The 19029-nt window shown below is 47.5% G+C and overlaps 1 protein-coding gene across 10 annotated transcripts in view; it reads right to left on the bottom strand.

Annotated features, from left to right (window-relative positions):
- Positions 1 to 293: 293 nt before the first annotated feature.
- Positions 294 to 19029, bottom strand: part of LOC142585402 (SEC14-like protein 2) — a 46522-nt gene continuing 27786 nt past the window's right edge. For 7 of the 10 annotated variants that reach the window (XM_075696150.1, XM_075696149.1, XM_075696142.1 and 4 more), the window contains 9 exons: positions 15577 to 15639; positions 14184 to 14274; positions 12109 to 12203; positions 10290 to 10368; positions 8779 to 8859; positions 8299 to 8385; positions 5790 to 5896; positions 5167 to 5446; positions 294 to 662 (listed from right to left, as the gene is read on the bottom strand). In XM_075696150.1, the coding sequence (XP_075552265.1) occupies positions 571 to 662; positions 5167 to 5446; positions 5790 to 5896; positions 8299 to 8385; positions 8779 to 8859; positions 10290 to 10368; positions 12109 to 12203; positions 14184 to 14274; positions 15577 to 15639 (975 nt within the window). In that variant the 3' untranslated portion in view covers positions 294 to 570. The remainder of the gene's footprint in view (positions 663 to 5166; positions 5447 to 5789; positions 5897 to 8298; positions 8386 to 8778; positions 8860 to 10289; positions 10369 to 12108; positions 12204 to 14183; positions 14275 to 15576; positions 15640 to 19029) is intronic. The other 3 variants (XM_075696144.1, XM_075696145.1, XM_075696141.1) reach the window with 2 other exon arrangements.

Here is a 19029-nt window from a genome sequence, read left to right as displayed (position 1 = left end):
CAAAACACTCGCAATATGGACCAAAATCTAGTTAAATTGTTTCGCCGTCGCTAGCTGCATAGGCAACTTAGCAAGGGAGTCGGGCTTCGCACTACTCAATTACTGCCTCTTCGCACGGGCAGGTGGCGCTACGCGTCTTGCAAAACTCCAGAGTCTGACGTCCATATGCTGCATTCCAATGTTAGGCGGGGGGGGGGGGGGGGGCAGGATACGCTTTGTCGCGAAATTTATGGCTTGTGTAACGTTTCTCACAGGTGAACGCAGAAATATGAACTCAAACGAATCACTATTCGTGCATAGGCATGAATATTTATTCCCCAACTGCCATTCACCCAACTACGTAGTACTCTAAGTAGGGGGCAACGTTGAGCCAACGTTATCCAACGTGTCGCCAATGATAACCAACATTGGGTGACAGTGGTCAGGCTTCCTTTTCTTTTTTCTCTGCTAGCGCACTTTACGCGATGTTGTGCCGCGGAGTGCCAGTGGATGGCGCCGTAAGATGCAATGCCCGGGATTCATGAAGTCATCAATTGTCCTCGACCAGAAGCGCACCCTGGAGGTCGAGGGTCACGAGTCCTCGTCGACCGCGTGCGTCTTCACGATGTACGCCAGCGTCTTGCCATTTAGCCAGCTGTAGCTGTTGTCAAACTCGAGGATATCTGTGGTGGATGAAGGAGAAACACATGCGCAAGAGATGCGTTATTTGCAATACATAAGGCCCGGGAGATAACATCACAAACATATAATTTCTGTAAGGGCTCGTATCATCTCGCGCGCCCACCGTGGTTGCTCAGTGGCTATGGTGTTAGGCTGCTGAGCACAAGGTCGCGGGATCGAATCCCGGCGGCCGCATTTCGATGGGGGCGAAATGCGAGAACAACCGTGTACTTAGATTTAGGTGCACGTTAAAGAGCCCCTGGTGGTCGAAATTTGCGGAGTCCTCCACTACGGCGTGCCTCATAATCAGAAAAGTGGTTTTGGCACGTAAAACCCTATAATTTCATTTTTTTTTCATCTCGCGCCATCTTTTCGTTCGCGCAACAATTTGGAAAGGCCGGCGACGTGCTTGTTACGAACGTATCCAATGTCACAAGCAAACGTTCAACTCAAACCAAAGCGCTTCTAACCGGACGATGATAATGGCGTCGGATTTCTACTTCGGCAATATCCGATCTTATGAGAGGTTTGTTTACGCCTCTATTTTATTGCTGTTCACCCGCTGTTCATAACCACAAGTTAAAAGCGTTCAGTGAAATGTCCTTCACACTCCAACATGCTTTATTAAATTAGCAGTAATGATAAACATACATAAGAACGCCCACCGTGGCGCAATGTACAAGTCAATTCCATGCACTCGACCGTGGATAACCCTTAAACACGTATTTAATAATTCAAGTGGAAAACGAGACGTTGAACTTATCTTCTATGGGAGAGAAATTGCGCAGTGATACTTTTTTTGCAGCGCAAAACGGTTTCGTCTTTGTAAGACCGCATTACCAATCACCCTAACGAGTTGTGACTCTTCACTACGGGTTCAGTTTGCAGTAGCGGTGGCTTCATTATGATGGTGACTGAATGCAAAAACGTTCGTGCATCCAAGATTGCGCAGCAACGTTAAAGGACCTCAGGTGTTTCAAATCAACTTGCAGCCTCTCACCTCTCTAAATGTCCGTGAGTGGCTGTGTGATGCTAAAACGTGCATGTATTTGATTTTATTTTTCGACCACGACACACTGACACTTCTTTATTTCTTTTTCCGTATTTCCTGAATTAGCTTCGGAAAATTGGACGTTTGGCCACTGAAAGGTCCGCGTATCCCCAAATCTTAGCTAAAAAAAATACGAAGACATTAGGCGGATGCTACGCATATGTGAGAATATGTGTTAGGTTGAGCATTGTTAGATTGGTGCGTAAATGTCAAGTGAAATGTTCTGCAAACATAAAAATAATCGCGCAAACGTTCGTCGATAAATAGGCGCGAATGCAATAGAGTTAGTGTTTGTGAGATTTTGATGCTGGCGACGCAAAATGCAACGCATTGTTTATGCAAATGTAAGGAGATTGCGCAGACGTTTCGGTGAAGGTGAATAGCATAAAGATATGACATACTAGTGGGCATAGCGGTGGCAGTGGGTTCGTTTCTGCTCGGCAAGACGGTGGCCGGTCCGGCACCCGCCTAACTATATTAATACTAGACTATCTGAAATCCGGCGTCTTACGCAGTCCAAAATTTCGCTGTAGTTGGTCTTTAAAGTGGGCGAAAGAAAACAACATAAGTTCAAGACATGAGTTTAATAAGACGACTCCGGATCGCCAGGCTTTCGTATTTTTAGTCTATTTGCAACATGGGGAAAGCGTGATGATGGCAAGGGCGCATTGCACCGCTGCTGCCCTTGCAATCCCTCCTGCGACAAGGAAAAATGACGCTCACAAGATCGCCCTGCATAGTTGAAACGCAAAAAAGAGAAGCTCCCAGTTAATAGCTTTACGCATGCACTGTATAGCATGCACACGCGAGTTACTGGCTACGTGCCAGTCTTTATAGAGGATTTCCTTCGATCGCCCATTGAGTAACCGAATGTGCTCATCGCTTCTGCGACGCTGCCGACTCGAGCTCCGAAAGCAAGGTCGCCTCGCAATCACGAAACGCACGAAAAAGCGGTCCTTCTTATGGCACTTTGTGTACACTAGTATACGTATGCTGTGACAGATGCATCACTTGCTGGCTTTGTGCCAGTACAAGAAGCAGCACGAAGACACATTGCTGGCTAAGAACTGCACGCACTTAGTGTGACGCTTTCCGTTTTATACATGGAGGAAAATGACGCCAACACCACAAGACCAGGAAAAAAAACGATTCGTTTTTTTTTTTTTTTGGTCTCATCTTCGCACTTTTGTTGTTGGGCTTGTCTTCTCTTTACGAAAGGGAAAGCGCAATAATAAATGCACTCACTTCTTAGCCAGCGTCACAGAACTGTGTCTGTGCGTTTCTTTGTTGCATCGTCTCTAGCGCTATGCTCTTTCTAATCGTGAACCACTTAACTCGTCAGTCAATCCTCCGCGTTAGTGTTTTAGGGCCACCTTTGATCACCGTTTGAACGAAGAAACTATGTATAGTACGGCGGAACTTCTGCGGTGTTATCGCGTTGCGCTTTAAAAATAGACGACGTCGTCCGCGGTCTGCATGCTAATGAACACCGACGTTTACGGCGTCGTTCGCGACGATTAGCTTCCTTCACTCGGACGAGATAGGCTCTTGACGAAGCGCAGAACCAAAACGGCGAGGTTTATTGTCACTTATCTCAACTCTCAAGCGAGGGCCTAGTCTCAGCTAGTGCCAGGAATAAGATATCTAGCTCTGAAAGCTCTACGGAAGTTACTCCGCTACCGTATACGTATACGTATATGTTTGTTGTTGTTGTAGTTGTTGTTGTCCGTGATCTCATAACTCGTGCGGAATTTTCCGTCTTAAATACGACTGGATGCGTCATGAAAAGCTCGCATAGATTCGACGTTCTTGATACCGAAGCTGAAAAGAAAAAGGAAAAATAAGTGTCTGTACCACTCCCCAAAAGCCATGCAGAACCCGAAACGTTGAAAACCAACGCGGCTCGTCGGCACGGCCTCCGAGATGAAACGGTGCGCGTCGGGAAATCTCGGAGGCCATGGTCCGTGATTCGATCCACATGCGCGACTAACCAGGTGCGCGCGTCGTCTGCTTCGAAACTGTCTCAAGTCCGTTAATACGATTTTGACGCACCTGAAACTTCCACACCTGCAACTTTGCCAAGATTTCGTTAATAACTTACACTGTTCATTTGTAACCAAATTAACCATGCGAAATTTCGTTGCCGTTTGCCTTGAAGTGAATGGTTCTAAGGTCTGTCGAAGGTGCAAGCACCCCCTCCTTCCCCAGCTCTCATCAGCTAAATTTAGACAGTCTTTATATTTGTAGCAAGTTCGTTTGTCTTCCCATTGAGTTTAGTTTGCAGTGGCACTTAGAAAACATCCGTAATAACCGCCCACGTGTTGAAGAAATATGTGCAGGCTACTCAAATAAACCTCAATGAAAGTTTTGTTAAACTTTTGAAATTCACAACTAGTCAATGGCTACGGATTCTAGTGAAATTCTAGGATTTTCAATTAGCCAATGGATATGGATCAACATGCTTATATGGCCACTTGCTGTATAAGTCTATACTTTCTGTATAAACGATGAACGTTTCATCGAAGACAGCAAAAAAGACAACAGAAGGACAATAGGGTTTCTGCAGCTAATTTTGTAAAGGTTGACGACGGTGACTCTAACGCATCCGTAAGTCATATACCGTATACACTCGAGTAAGGACCGCACTTGTTTAAAAACCGCGCCTCCAAATTCATAGCCAAAAATTTAAAAAAAACATAGTAAAAAAAAAACGCACACCCCGATTTGTGCTCGTCCGCGCGGTGTCTACGGAGATTGTTGCGAATAGCTTTCGAGTCCTCAGGCATATCTAGCGTCACGGATGACGCGGAGGTAGAAGACAGTATCCACGAATGTGCCGTCGAACAGAGAGCTTGAGTAATGGTACCATCGACAGCGGTGAAGACCAGGCGAGCACCATGCAGATGCATGGCGCGGATGCGTGAACCAAAAACTGGTTTAAAAAAAAATACTACAGCGTTTGCATTTTTTTTTTTGTACATAGGAGTCACTGTTATCACGAACGGTTTGAAAGAATTGAACCGATATGGGGCATCCCTGTGTGCGTAAGTGCTGCACCTGATGATAGCGAAAGAAAAAAAAAAAGGTGCTGCTGCTACACGAGTCCCATAGATAGATAGATAGATAGATAGATAGATAGATAGATAGATAGATAGATAGATAGATAGATAGATAGATAGATAGATAGATAGATAGATAGATAGATAGATAGATAGATAGATAGATAGATAGATAGATAGATAGATAGATAGATAGATAGATAGATAGATAGATAGATAGATAGATAGATAGATAGATAGATATCTTTAATGAAAGGCAGTTATTTTAGTCGGCTATAGACATAGCCGACATGCTACTCTGCCTGGGGAAGGGGATTGAGGAGAGAAACAAGGAGAGAGGCGCAAAAAGGAAATAGGAATATACGGTATAGTCCACAGCGTTCAACGTTGTCATACACGTGCCCGGCGTGTCGCACTGCCAGCACCCCTCCTGAGGCTCCTCGCTGCAGGAGGCGACGCGTCGCGTGGGAACCAGGGTGTCGCCAGCCTCGGTCCGCACGCCGAAGCCCAGGTCACCGGAGGACGTCTGAAAGCGCCAGCTGATTCGCACGCCCGCCTCGGTCGCGGTCACGGGTAGTTGCCACCGCTCGCGACGACCGATGCTTCGAAGCTGGACGGCGTCGTCCTTGAACACGGAGGGCGCCGCTCTCTCCTCGAAGCGACCCCCGTGGTTCACCTGTACGCCACAACATGCGACGAGATGTCGGTGAGGTCAGTCAGTCAGTCTTGCGCATCGGTTGGCGAATTCAATATCGCAGACGCAAGTGAGGGTTTCTGGATAGAGTGATTTCAAGGTCACCGCCAAAGCGCGTCTCGGAGCGTTATCAAAGCTGGACGCTTAATGAAAGAACAAAGAAAGAATATGACGCATAAATAAAGAAGTCCCGTCACGCGAGGTCACAACAAAAGAAATAATGGTAGGAGTCCCTCGTTACCGCTGTCTGCGAGTGTAGCTGAGTTAAATTCTACTAGCTAAAGCCGAATGAATTAAGAACGTGACTGTAGCACTCCGAACCAACCTTGTGCCTACATCTTGGGTCGTTGCCAGGCCCCACCATGTTTCCACCCCAATGAGCCGGAAGTTTCTCAGCGTCCATGATGTCAAGGAGAACGTCTTTCCAGCCGTCTGGGATGAAGGAAAATTTTATAGCATAGCATTATGTCGGTATTCACTAGACTGAGTGGCTTGTTCGGCGTACAGTAAATATTTTTATAATAAAAGGACCCCGAAGAAAAATATTAAGCCGAGTCAAATCGATAGATTACTCGTGTAAAAGTCTATCATCGTTTTCTATTTGCCAGTACATGACATCTTTGCGTAAAAGGTTGCCACCAAAAATCCAGCTGCTGCTCCTCACATTGAATCGCCAATTACCAACACGGACGAGTTCACGTGATTCCCACGTGACCCTATCTTTCTGTCGCTCCCTGTGCATCCGCACTTCTAGTTAACATCCCTGCCTTATCCAGTTCTTTCCTCCTCCTCCTGTGAGCATCAGCTAGTGCTGACGTCACATGAGGGGTGCCATAGTCCAAAATAGGTGGCGCCACTCCGATTTCTCATATTCGTCATTTTCTCGCTTGCAAAAAGTTCTCTCCTCGCTACGAACGACGAATTCGTTATTGCAGAAGCGTAACGTTTCAGTCTAGCTCGGCTAATATTTTCCTTTAGCGTTCATTTAAAGCGCATACACCGCGCGCCAAGAAACTCCTCCGTAGTACCTAGGCAGTCGTATTTTCAAGGAACAAAACTCCCCACATTTCCTCTCTCGCACCCGCTCTCACTCGCGCATGCGCGCAAACGTCTGTCGTCTCCGCAAGTTCCACGCCCCGCTGTACCTACGAGCAGTTGGAAATACGCATCCGGGTATTGAACCCGAGAGCAACGTCTCTCTGAGGCGGTCGTTCTACCATGCGAGCTAACAAGGACGCTAGCACATCGTCTGAGCGAGGCCGAATTAATCGACAACTTGATGCACAGGGACAGGTTGACTGTGCTTCGGGTTGTCTATTAATTATATTCTGTGATTATTTATATCCCCATTGTGATAATGTGCGTGACACCAGGTCCAGTATATCTAGGCCAACGTTGTTAGTATGTTAGTAATATTATGTTATATTATATTTCGCTTCTTTCATACTTGCCAAGAATCACGCGAGGAGATCGCGATAGAATTTATATACAACTTCGAAATCGCGTAACAGTACTCCTTTAGCGATTAGACGAGCCTTCCGGGATGCTGTCACGTGTTATAGCCGTGTATATGTTTACGCTTCGACTAAACACCCCAGTCGTTACTTGCACGGGCTCTTCGCTACTCAGAGAGGCAGATTTCTCGCGTTAAATCACTATCATTCGCACTTGGCAATAGTTCCGAGTACGCAAGCAAAATGCTCATTTGTTCCTAATGTACAGTTTGTTATTTTAATAAACAACGACCCTCAATATGAATACTAATGACAGAAGCTTGCTTACATTGCGAATATAGCAGGACGTGAACATGATGTCATATTAATTGAAAATGACCGTTCATTATTCAAAAACTCTTCGATAAGTATTCGACATTCGATTCGATTGGCTTCTGTCCCTATTCGATTCGCACTCGATTTGATCACAGGAATCGCGATTCGTACAGCCCTAGAAACTACGGCAAGATTAGACGAGCCGAGTTGAAAATGCAGAACATCTTACTCTAACGTGCCAGTCGTTGCTTCGCTTTCGTAAAAATGCGCACTAGAATCTTTTTCGGCGTTGACTGCACTGTATTACAAAGTAGGAAAAAAAAATTGGAGGACGCTTAAGCTTCGCCTTCAAGAGTGTAACGCGACAGCATTCCCGTCGACCCGCCAAGGGGGGTAAGACAACGGGCTACGGCGCAGCGACTACGCGCCCCGCATCGGACGCGATGAGCGTCGAGCAACGCAGCGTTCGGCGCGACAACGAAATGTGCGCCTGAGCAAGCGACGCACGCCTGAGCCTTAGAAAGAGCTCGTTTCTAAGGCAACACCGCGTTCACTAGAGGCGCTTTTGTACTGCTTTGAAGCATCGAACTCGTCGTGGCTCAGAAATAAAGAAAAAAAAAGAACTCGTGGCTCAGTGGTAACGTCTCCGTCTCACACTCCGGAGACCCTGGTTCTATTCCCACCCAGCCCATCTTGGAAGTTGCTTTTTATTTATGAAGTGCCTGCCGTGATTTATCGCTCACGACCAACGCCGCGGACGCCGACGCCGACACCGACGACACCGGCTTTTCTGCGACACGAGCTCCTTAACGCTATCGCGTTAAAATACACTCCTCCTACCATGTGCACCTGTGCAAAGAAGGTACAGAGGGGGCACAGCAGGTGTACAGAACGGGGAAAGCCAGTGCTATTTGCATCTGATTCACCCTTCGAATGTGCTGGGCAACACAGTTATGGATAAACCGCCGCGGCCTTCTCTCACGAGGAGCTGTGGAATTAACATTGTCGGCATAGTCGCACGGCGCCCATCTGTTCAGTGCAACATGCCACTACTCGAACGCTCACCCTTGCCGTAGACTCTCACTTTGTCGGCCGTCCGATGGGTCATCAGGGGGCGGACCAGTTTCCACAGGAGGGGGAAGAAGTTGGGAGCTGCATGAGTCAGCACAAGCGCATGCGTCAGTACAATTCTTTAGTGATATTGATTGATTTCGTGATCGTGAGTGCAAATGTTTTCGAAGTATCAGGGAAACGAATTCTCGTCGCGGCGTTAACTGGATTGGCTTTAGTTGATCGTGTATTGTATCTGGAGCAGACTGTATTTATATTAACGTATTCAGTAGTTAGGCGGAGCTATGTCTAGGATTTGCCTCGATATCACCGAGATTGTCACGCATCACGGAGAAATTTATAAAGAAAAAAGAAAGGGGGGGGGAGGCGGTTTGGCCGGCCTCCGTGTTTTATGCACGATGTAATCAGAGCTCAAATACTAATTAGGTGTTGCCTCTAACCTCAATCCGGACTGTACGGCGAAGAGGGTCTCACCGTTAATGCAGATGCACTTCTCTAGGCACTCTGGAAAATGGTCCTCCATCATTCTCAGCATGTCTGTGATCGCTTTTATGGCTGCAAAGATAGCGATCATCAGCGCCACTGTAAATTGCCACTGGTTAATTACGCGTACCTTTAGCGAAACAATGGCCTCTGAAACAATATAAATGCATATACTGATTAAAGGTACTAACTTCGGGCATAGATCGAGGCACAGTTTCTCAGTATACATGGTTGTTAAGGCAAAATTGTCGTTGCTTAGGATCGAGTTCATCACCCCAAAGCGCTCCCACTTTTTTATTTATTTACTTACTTGTTTGTTTGTTTGTTTGTTTCATGGTAGCTTATGGAAAAAAAGCACGCCGACGTGGGTGAAACTTTGCAAATTCTTTTTCATCTTGTTTCCTGTCATTCAAGCATCTCTCAGGCATGAGCCGCCCTTCGTCAGAGTAATGACGAATAATTCTTTTTCTCTACTTCCTCATACTATCCTTCTTTATTCACCGTGGTAGCCCAGTGGCAACGGCGTTGCGCTACTGTACACGATGCCGCTGGTTCGATCCCGGTTGCAGCGGTCGCATTTTGACGGGGGGCAAAATACAAAAAGAAAAGAAAAATCGGCAGAACCACGTGAGGATGAATCTCGACGTTGATACGATCAGCACTGAAACAACGAAGCGACAAGCCATACTGCCACCGCAGAAGCGCGTCATGCGTGAGGCGTGTGCTCCAGCCGGGCTCCTCTACAGCGCATCCCTCTAGACACGCTCGCGCCATCTAACGGCGGTGTCACGAAATTCGCGAGAAGTGGTTGTCCATATATATATATATATATATATATATATATATATATGAATGTGGTTCAATTCTCCCCACCACCGGATACGTTTTAAATGATCTTCTTGGCATTGAAAAGCGGCACAAACCCATCATAACATGCCGAGTTACCCAGGCTGTTCCAACGGCTCGGTTTCGAACCGGGTTCTCTGAGCACCGCAGCCGCATGCTTCACCCATTATACCGGGAACTACCCAGAGACACAAGTTGGCGGGAGACCGTTTAGAGACATGGAAACAAAGATAAAAATGCTCCCCGAAGGCACGTGAAGCGTCCGAAGAATGCCAGTTGCATTAGAACGCTCGCGCACGTTGATTTAGGCGCTCGTTAAAGAAATCCAGGTGGCCAAAATGAATTCGGAGTCCCCCACTAACGGCGTGCCTCGCAATGAGATCGTGATTCCGGCACGTAAAACTTCGTAATTTTATTAGTTAAATTACCGTCCTTTTGAAAAAGTATATGGGCAGGCATCGTGCCTCCTTTCGGCGGAAATCGCCAGCCTGCTGCTTCTCTTGTTTTCTTTTTTCTTTTCTTTCTTTCTTTGGGAAAGATATCAGGGTGCAGCATCAGTCGAACCTGCGAGCTTCTAAACCCCAACCCGACGTTCACCTGCCCCTTATTGCGCATGCGCTGTCGAGCTTTTATGAATTGCTAGTCGCACCACTTACCCTGCCAGCTATAAATTTGACGTAGGCTGAAGTTGTCGAAGTCAATGACGAGGTACTGATTTTCCAATTCTTGGCCCGCCTGTAGATGAAAAAAATATGAGTTTTGCTTGTCACCGGATTCGCCACCAGTGAAACCAAACCAAACCAAACCAAACCAAACCAAGTCGCCAGGTTGATGCATTGGAACTGTGAAAAATAGCCTGTTGGCACGATTTCATGGATACTTACCGTGAATATTTAAGAGCTTTACCAAGGCTACGGGGGGGGGGGGGGGGGGGGGGGGGGCAAGCGACAGTGAGCAATGCCGTAAAACGACTGAGACTTCTTGTAAGTGCCTTAACGACATTACCGCTAGCCATAAATATTTTCTTTTTTTTAATCTAACGTGAGTCTTTCATGGCGAAGTCAACGTGTCGTTCCAATTCTCCAGAAAACTGCGCGTACATTCCTCTCCGCCTCCAGCTCATATCTCTCTCTGTCTCATTCACTTCGGAATTAATAGGTGAAAATTGAGGAAGCTTCTGTTTATTTGCGTTCAAGAGCGGCGCAAACGCCGAGGACAGAGAAGAAATAACGCAGGGTGAACATCAACCAAACTTTATTGCAGAAGAAAAAGAAGTTATGCAGATTCAACGCACACACATGATGGAATCTTCGTGAAGCGAAGCTCTCGTAAAGCGGTTCGGTAAATGCCATACAACTGAATGCAACGCGTGCAGTTGTGTTTACTTTCATCCCCATGCAACGTGCAACCTCATGCAATGTTCATGTTCATGTTCATTTCTATAATGGCATGCCTTACACCGTTCACGAGCTACGTCGAAATTAAAACCCCGATTGAGGCGGATGGAAGACAGAGACGTCGACGCAGCAACGTCACAAGCACGAATGCGGCGTTTTACGCATGACGCTTGTCAGGAGAATTATTGTGCGGAGATGCGCATGCGCAGAGAAGTACGTTACATATGTAAATGCACTTAACGTTTTAAAAGGAATAAAATACTAGGGGTGTGCGAACAGTGATTTTTTTTTTTTGAGACCGAATCGAAGACGAATCGAATAGCTAGTGCCAGAAGCGAATCGGATCGAATCGAGTTTCGTATACTTTTCGAGTAGCTTTCGGATAACGAACAGCCGTTGTCACAATTAACATAAAACGGCGTTCACGTCCCAGTATTCTTAAAGTTGGCAAGCTTCTGCCACCACGTAGTACGTTACGAAGCGTCGTTGTATTAAAAGCACAAGTGGAGCATTAGAAGCAAACAAGTAGTTTCTTCGCATGCACAGGACTTATCACAGAGTGGGAATGGTCGCTGTACTGCCTGTGGAGCACGGCGACCTGAGTGACGTAGCCTGCTCGACTACGCAAGTTTTCAAGTTTGATGTCTGTACTGCGCCCGGCGTGGTGAAACATTACCGTACTTTTCCTCCCATTTCATGTTTATTTTGGTGCAGCTGACGTTCATAAATATTCGCAAAGTATTCGAAAAATATTCGCATTTACGAATAGGGACTATTCGATTCCATGACCGAATCGAATAGGACACTATGCGCCTCATTATTCGCAAGTTTCGGATATTCGCACACCCGCAGATCAAGTACATTTGAGGTCAAAGAGTGATTCGCTCTTCGTAGAAAAAAAAAAAAAAAAAGCGAGGTACGCCTGCGGCATCTTTCAGCCCATTTTACGCGCTGACAGTACACATAAGTGACTTCACTCCTTGCATCCAACAAGAGGGTATAGCCTACGGGATCTCGTCCAGGTGAACGTTCCCGTCCTCGCCTCGCACTATGCGCTCTTCCTCGTGACGCAACTCACCTCTCTTCCGGACGAGCGCTTGAGCGATTCCATGTACTCCAGCAAGTAGATGCAGTGCCGCTGCACCTTGGCCGGCGTCAGTGCGGCTACGAATGCTGCAGAAAAAAAGAGAGACAAAAGTAGCCGCAGCGGTTTGGAACGCGCAAAAGGAAAAACGCTGAAAACGAGGAAAAGGCTCAAGCAGTTGGCACTTGTATGCATTGGTATAGAAAACTGGCTCCGGCCAGCAATAGTTCTTTTATTCGTTTCCGTATATCGTTATGGTAGTTTTCTCAATTTTTTTTTTTGTTTCAGCCGTACTCTTTATTTTCTTCTTCGTTTTATTTGTTGAGCTTTGAGATGGCGTTTTCTCTGCATGAGTGCGAAGGTTCCGTAGCTGTTCCTGGCCACTAAAATGAACATTTGATTGATTGATTGATTGATTGATTGATTGATTGATTGATTGATTGATTGATTGATTGATTCATTGATTACCTCAGCCTTCTCCCAAAATTCTCGGAAGCATAAAAGCTTTAGGACTGAGGGACCTCCCCTCCCGCCTGCCTGCCTTGGCTACGGGGGCACACCCTGTGAAAATGCCCCATAACCCAACAGTCCTGTACCTTTAAGCTCGTTGCTATTTAGCCTGGCGATCGAGGCCAGGAATCGGTGCCTGTGCATGTCTTGCACACGTGTAACAGACCAGTGTTTCTTAGGGATGAAAGAAGAAGGCGGGGAGCTTGTTTGCAGGCTGTGACTGACCCTTCCGGAAATACAAGGTGCTGCAGCCACACACGCGGAAAGCCTTTCTTCCTTGGGTGCTCAATTAGAGCCTCCCTGAATTTCATCACGGCAGCTGCAGGCACGACCACAGAAATGATCCGGTGACCCCTAGGCATTGCATCTCCACCTCCCAACCAATGGCTGGATCACTCGCTGAACCCACATCCCGTTTTTTTCCTGAAGGCTCTTTCTCAGATTTTCCATGTAACGTGTCGTGCGGTATCACGGCAGGCAGTGGCAATTTCCAAAATTATGCAGGTGCAACTCACATCATCGTGAATGTACAGATCGAAGGTTAAACGCGGACGTAGACAAGACGTGGGCAAGCGCTTGTCCTGTCTTTCCTTTCTTTTTTCCCGTGCATCTAAAGGTGACGCGCACAATTGTGTTTACTTTCATCCTTTGCAACTTGCCACCTCATGCCAGGACCGCTCGATGAAAACGCGGGCGGCCCGTTTTTACGTTCAAGCTCTACACAGCTCTCAGTATGACGAAACGCAACAATCAAATCAGGCGCATGCACTGTGTGACACATCTACACAGCAATGAGCAAAACGTGAACAAGGTGAATGCAGGAGCCAACGTTTCGACAAGTGGACTTGTCTTGTCGACGAGTGGACACAGCAGTACCACGAGGACCGAGGAAATTTGGTATACGCTTCTCGAGGGAATAATGGCGATGCCAGGCGTATGACACCATATCTAGCTACATTTAAGGGTTCTGTGCCTCTTATGTCACAGTGCACGGCGCATGCCCATTCTGGAGGAGTGGCCAAGAGTGGTACACCCAGTAGTAAACACCCAGTGCTACATACAGCCAAACAAAATCAAGTAAAACCAAAGAATCCGTTGAATACAATGCGCTATTTTATTAACTGGTCGGTGTGCTTTAGACCTACACCTATGAGCCAGCATTATACGTAGAAGTTCTATGAATGATTTCTTTCTTTATTATTAATATTACGCCGAAAAAGAGGTTTCGGTTACTGTCGCCATCTTATCAGTGTAGCATACAGGGTCTACATAAACTCGTATGATGGTACTTGCATTTGGCATACGTATAACCTTCGTAAGTACGTCCGCAAACGTATCCTCCGATGAGCTGATCACTTACACCAGCAGCCATGCCAAACGCGGGAAAGTAGGCAAAGAAGGCTTCGCTTTAAGTTAAGATCACCGGAGCAGGGTCTGAATTAGAAGGACATTAATCTCTCTCTCTGTCAATGCTGAGCTGCTTTGGCTGACGCGTAAAGGACCGCGTTCTCTCGTGCGACAAACGTTGGTTGTCACACTTGAATATATCCAGCGGTCACCTTTTATATCCAGCCCGGCTGGTACCAACCACATGGGCCGGCCGTCCCTGCACGGGTGCAAGATCGCTCCGGGAAAGTTATCCCTCACAGTCTGCAAGGAGAGAGAGAGAGAGAGAGAGAGAGAGTTTAAACTGGAATTAAATGAGTACCAAACAGTAATATCGAAACTTTTCGTCCCGGCGTATCTTTAAGCCTAACTGCTACCCGTATACTTTCGTTTCCGACTTCTTTAGTTCGTGTTGCATCGGCGCTTATAATTTTGACCACATTAAACCGACAGACAATGACTTATAGAAATCGGGTGCCTCGGTTTCTCCTTCTTCTCGTTCGTCGGCGTAATTCTTGTTCTTATGCTTGGATCAGAGTATGTGCAACACCTTTAGGGACCGGGGGCCGAACCCACAAAGCTTTTCGTTCGTAAGTGCTGTCTTTCATTGGCTGATCGCCTTCGCTAATAACATGTCCTGCATCACTATTGGCTGGCACGAAAGCTTTTAGCCTAAGAACGTTTTGTGAATGCGGGCCCAGATGCGCAGCGGCGTGACCCGTCGAAATCTCCTGCACCTATTTTTGTGTTTTACTGTAAAAATTCCCCTGTCGCGCTTCATTCTGTGAGTATACATAGTATGCCTCTGCGTACGCATTTTTGTGCGCAGCCTGTTCTTGCCAGTTCTATCCGGTTATAGCAAGGAACAAAAAACATCTGACCTTGAGGTGCACGTCAATTTAACCATTTACATACTCAGTGTGGCTTCGGTCCACTTCAGAGCGCTGATTGTTACTGCACACCTACCACTTTACTGTCTTCGACCCCATGTTTGACGGGGCGACATACATGGTGGAGCACCTCGGATCATTTCGACCCTGTTATAACGAGACAGCTTCCGACTTAGTAAGGAGAACAAAAAAAACTCTGGCAGCTCAATCCGTTAGTGTTTGCAAATACTTCCGCCTTTATTATAAGATTTGTATCTACAAGTTCTGCCCGCGCGCCTAAGTACAAAAATAACACACACACACAAGTATAATTTGCATGACCGTCACAAATGGTTTCATGTAGAACTTCGAGCGTGTGGGTCCTTTGAACACCAATCTGCAAACGCAGATACAGATTTGGACAAATGTTTCAAAACCGCTGCGAGTGTTACCATATACGACTTCATGTTGCGTACGCTTCGAAGCGCGTGGAATTTTTGCACCTTCAGATTTCTGGGTATTGATATGCATAGACAGCGCTGCTCGCGCTCGCCCTGTCTCATCAGCTTCGAATTACCAGTAATTGTTAGGCAGGCCTTGCCGGAAGAGCAAGCGACCGTTATTTTGTCACTCGCGAAGTCCGGACAAAGGTTGCACAATTCGCCGTCAGGCGGTGTGGAATGCGATTGATACTTACTTCCGGTGTCTCGTAGCGTTGCAGCATGTCGTCGACAGCGTTTTCCTTCCGCCACTCGAGGTCCTAATCGTCAGCAACGCCAACGAGAAAAAAACAACAGAAACACAGCTGAGCCGTGTGAAGCATTCGTGCCCTTCTTTTTTTTTTCTTTATTACCGACATGGCAACAAGGCTACAAAACAAGACATTTTAACAATACACAACGGTCACGACAAAATCTCTGCCATTGGTTGGCAGTCACAGGGCTAAAAACGCTTGAAATTCGCTAGCTCAGTCATCACACTGAGCCATGTTGGTTTTTCTTTTTGCAAATTATACATTTCCTTAATATGACAAATGCTTTCAATGAAGTATTCTCTAACAGGCCGGGCATTGACATCGGCATGTCTCACGGCCATTCTAGTTTTCCATAAGCTATGCAATGACACGAGCGTGAACATGTCATAGGGTACTTTGTCTTCATTTAGAGTAGGCAAGAAACGTATCCCATATGGTGTAATCGGCAAGTCCTTCTTTAGTGTTCTCTGCTCTTCGAAAGTATGAACCGGGAAAGTGAGAGCGTTACTAGACGCGCGATACAAATTTCGAATCTCCTGCATGGGGCCCTCAGCGGTATACTATATCGTCGTGCCGGCTGTCGCCGAACGGCACAGGCTTAGAGCTACGAAGATTGAAATGTATCTTCGCGTCATTTTCAACAGTTAACGTGAGCGAGGCGCTCATTAGGAAAACGTTTTCCTTGAAGCGAGATCTTGCTTATGTTCGCTGCCTCGTGAAGACTAGAGAAAAAGTGCGTAAGATAGTCCTTGCACGAAGTTGCAGATCTATTAGAGGTTGCGATTGCTCGCAGACGCGCACTGACTGCACGCCTCAGCCTGCTGACTGTTGCTTTTAGAAAGGCCAGGCGTCGAGGCAGAGTTCAAAAGACTCCGATAAAACCGTTCGCTCGCGCACATCACCGAACTGTCGTTGTTCGGCGAATACCCGCATTCCAAGGCAGCATCATTTCGCCGCACGAGATGTCCTTATCGGGAAAAGTCGGAGTGCGCAGCTTGTACGTGTCAATCAACCGAGAGTCTCTGCCGGGAATAGGGACCTATTGTACTTTCGATAAGCTCGCAATAGGATAAGATAAATGTAAGTAAGCAAGGTTATTTAAATAACGCGAAAAGGGTAGACAAAGGGGGTCACAACTCAAGGTTTTCGCACCCTGACGTGCGTAGGGCCGAGCTATAATCCTGCATATCCAAGGACGTCAGAGAGTTTTAGCCATGCGGTCACTGCCGATAACAGAGGTCTTGTGTGCTCTCGACAAGATAGCTTAGCAGGGTAAAGTGTTAACGAAGAGAGTGCGAAAATAGCACCAAGATGGGCACGTGTGTAAAGCTTTCGCACCTCTACATGCACCGCCCGCAGCGGCAAGTTAACAAATTTAAACGATGACGTGAAGTAATTAAATAATGCCATTCACCAAACGGAGCGTGATCGAGGAACAGGGTCGCTGTATTGCCGTATAATGCTAACAAATTAAGAGAGAGAGAGAGAAAAAGAAGAAGGCACTCTTTCTCGAAGGCGAAGCATTGAAAGTGTTTGGATCGGACTGCTGGTACGATCTGTTGGGAACTCGGCGCTGACGCCCGTGGTTGTACCTGGGTCGCAAGCCCCAAGGGTAGCGTTGGCCTGGCGGCCTGGGGTACAACTGGAAGCATCCGAAGGTCCTGGCAAAGCATGAGTCGACTGGTAACAACAAAGCAACTTGTTTATTTTAACATTGCAAAGAGTTGGCGGTCAGGTTGACCGAAGTAGAGAGACGGGAGAGCACTTCACTCAACAGAAGAAATCGGAGCCCTCCTTTTGGCGTCCGGGGGCAGCTGTTTTTATACTCTCGCAGTTGAGGGCAAGAAGGAACCCCTCAAAAGACGAGCACGATCTCGTAGCACCCTGTCGTAGCGCTACCGTAGCACCATGTCGAGCACGATCTCGTAGCACCCTGTTGTAGCGCTGCCGTAGCACCATGTCGAGCACGATTTCGTAGCACCCTATTGTAGCGCTGCCGGTCGGGCACAATGACTGTAATGAGAGGATGATCCCTGCTTTCGCATCGCCTGGTTCTGGCACAATGACTGGAATGCGAGGATGATCCCTATGCGGTCGCATCGCCGCAGTCGCGCCTGGAAACACCTGGCGATGAGTGTTGCGGCGACGACGATCGGGCCAAAATGTCTGCCGCCCCGCCGCAGTCGCGCCGGCAAAACCACGTGTCGCAGGCGAAACGCAACAGACCGCCCCGCCGGGGGAAGGAGATCCCGATGGACAGGGGACTGCATCCGCTGTCCGGAGGGATGTCGCTCGATGATGCACATAACCGAAGTCGGGCGTCCCTCGACGTTTCTTGAGCGCAGCGCACAGAGAAGGCCTCGTTCTCTCGTTCAGGTTCGCACGGGACACTGCAAAGTGACTTCGGGAGAGTTCACATTTTTGTTCTCGTTCCCGGCAAGCGTTAGAACTACGCTGAAACTCAACCGCTCAGTCAGCAAGCACGGCACAACCCTCACTAAGCCCTGCCAGGCGCTTTCCCCTTTTTATACCACTGCCTAGTTCCTTACAGTAGTCTAGCATCACTCAGAACGCGTCCACAAATTGGAAAATTGCACTAGAAAGCATATCATCACTTTGAAACACTAAACAAAAGCAATATGTTAAAAAAAATCCTGCCTCAGGAAGAAAAACATCAGTAACAAACAATTTTGAGGCTGATTCCTACGTTAGGGGCTTCGACTTAAGCCATCGGCGTTACCGTTGAGACTCCCCTTTTTGTAACGCACCTCAAAGGAATATTGTTGTAAAGCGAGGCTCCAGCGCAGGAGGCGGCCATTTTTGGGAGAGATGGTCTGCAGCCATTGGAGAGGGCAGTGATCCGTCTCAATGATAAACCTCGAGCCGGCTAGATAGCATGACAATTTCTGAACGGCCCACACGAGACATGCACACTCTTTCTCGGTGGCGCTATACGCCTGCTCACGACTGGTCAGCTTACGACTAGCATACAGGACGGGGTGTTCTACTTCTCCATTTTCCCGTTGGCACAGTACAACGCACATGCCTCGCTCACTAGCATCGCACTGAACAATGAACCCTTTTGTATAGTCTGGCGATCGTAGCACAGGCTGGCTTGTTAGGGCACTCTTTAGGGCGCTAAACGCTCTTTCCTTTGTCTCGTCCCAGGCGACTGTTTGAGGCTCTGTCTTTCTTAGAGCATCCGTCAGGGGAGCCGCGATATCAGAGTACCTGGGGATGTACCTCTGATAGTAGCCGGCGACACCTAAGAACGACCGAATATCGGTCTTCGTGCGCGGTTGCGGAAAGTCTCGCACAGCGGCCACTTTTATTTCAGAGGGGCGGCGACGACCCTGACCAATCACGTGACCGAGGTAGACAACCTCGGCCTGTGCT

Source organism: Dermacentor variabilis, chromosome 6, assembly GCF_050947875.1.
Source record: "Dermacentor variabilis isolate Ectoservices chromosome 6, ASM5094787v1, whole genome shotgun sequence".
Classification (NCBI taxonomy): domain Eukaryota; kingdom Metazoa; phylum Arthropoda; class Arachnida; order Ixodida; family Ixodidae; genus Dermacentor; species Dermacentor variabilis.
This window is presented reverse-complemented; position numbering and strand designations above follow the sequence as displayed.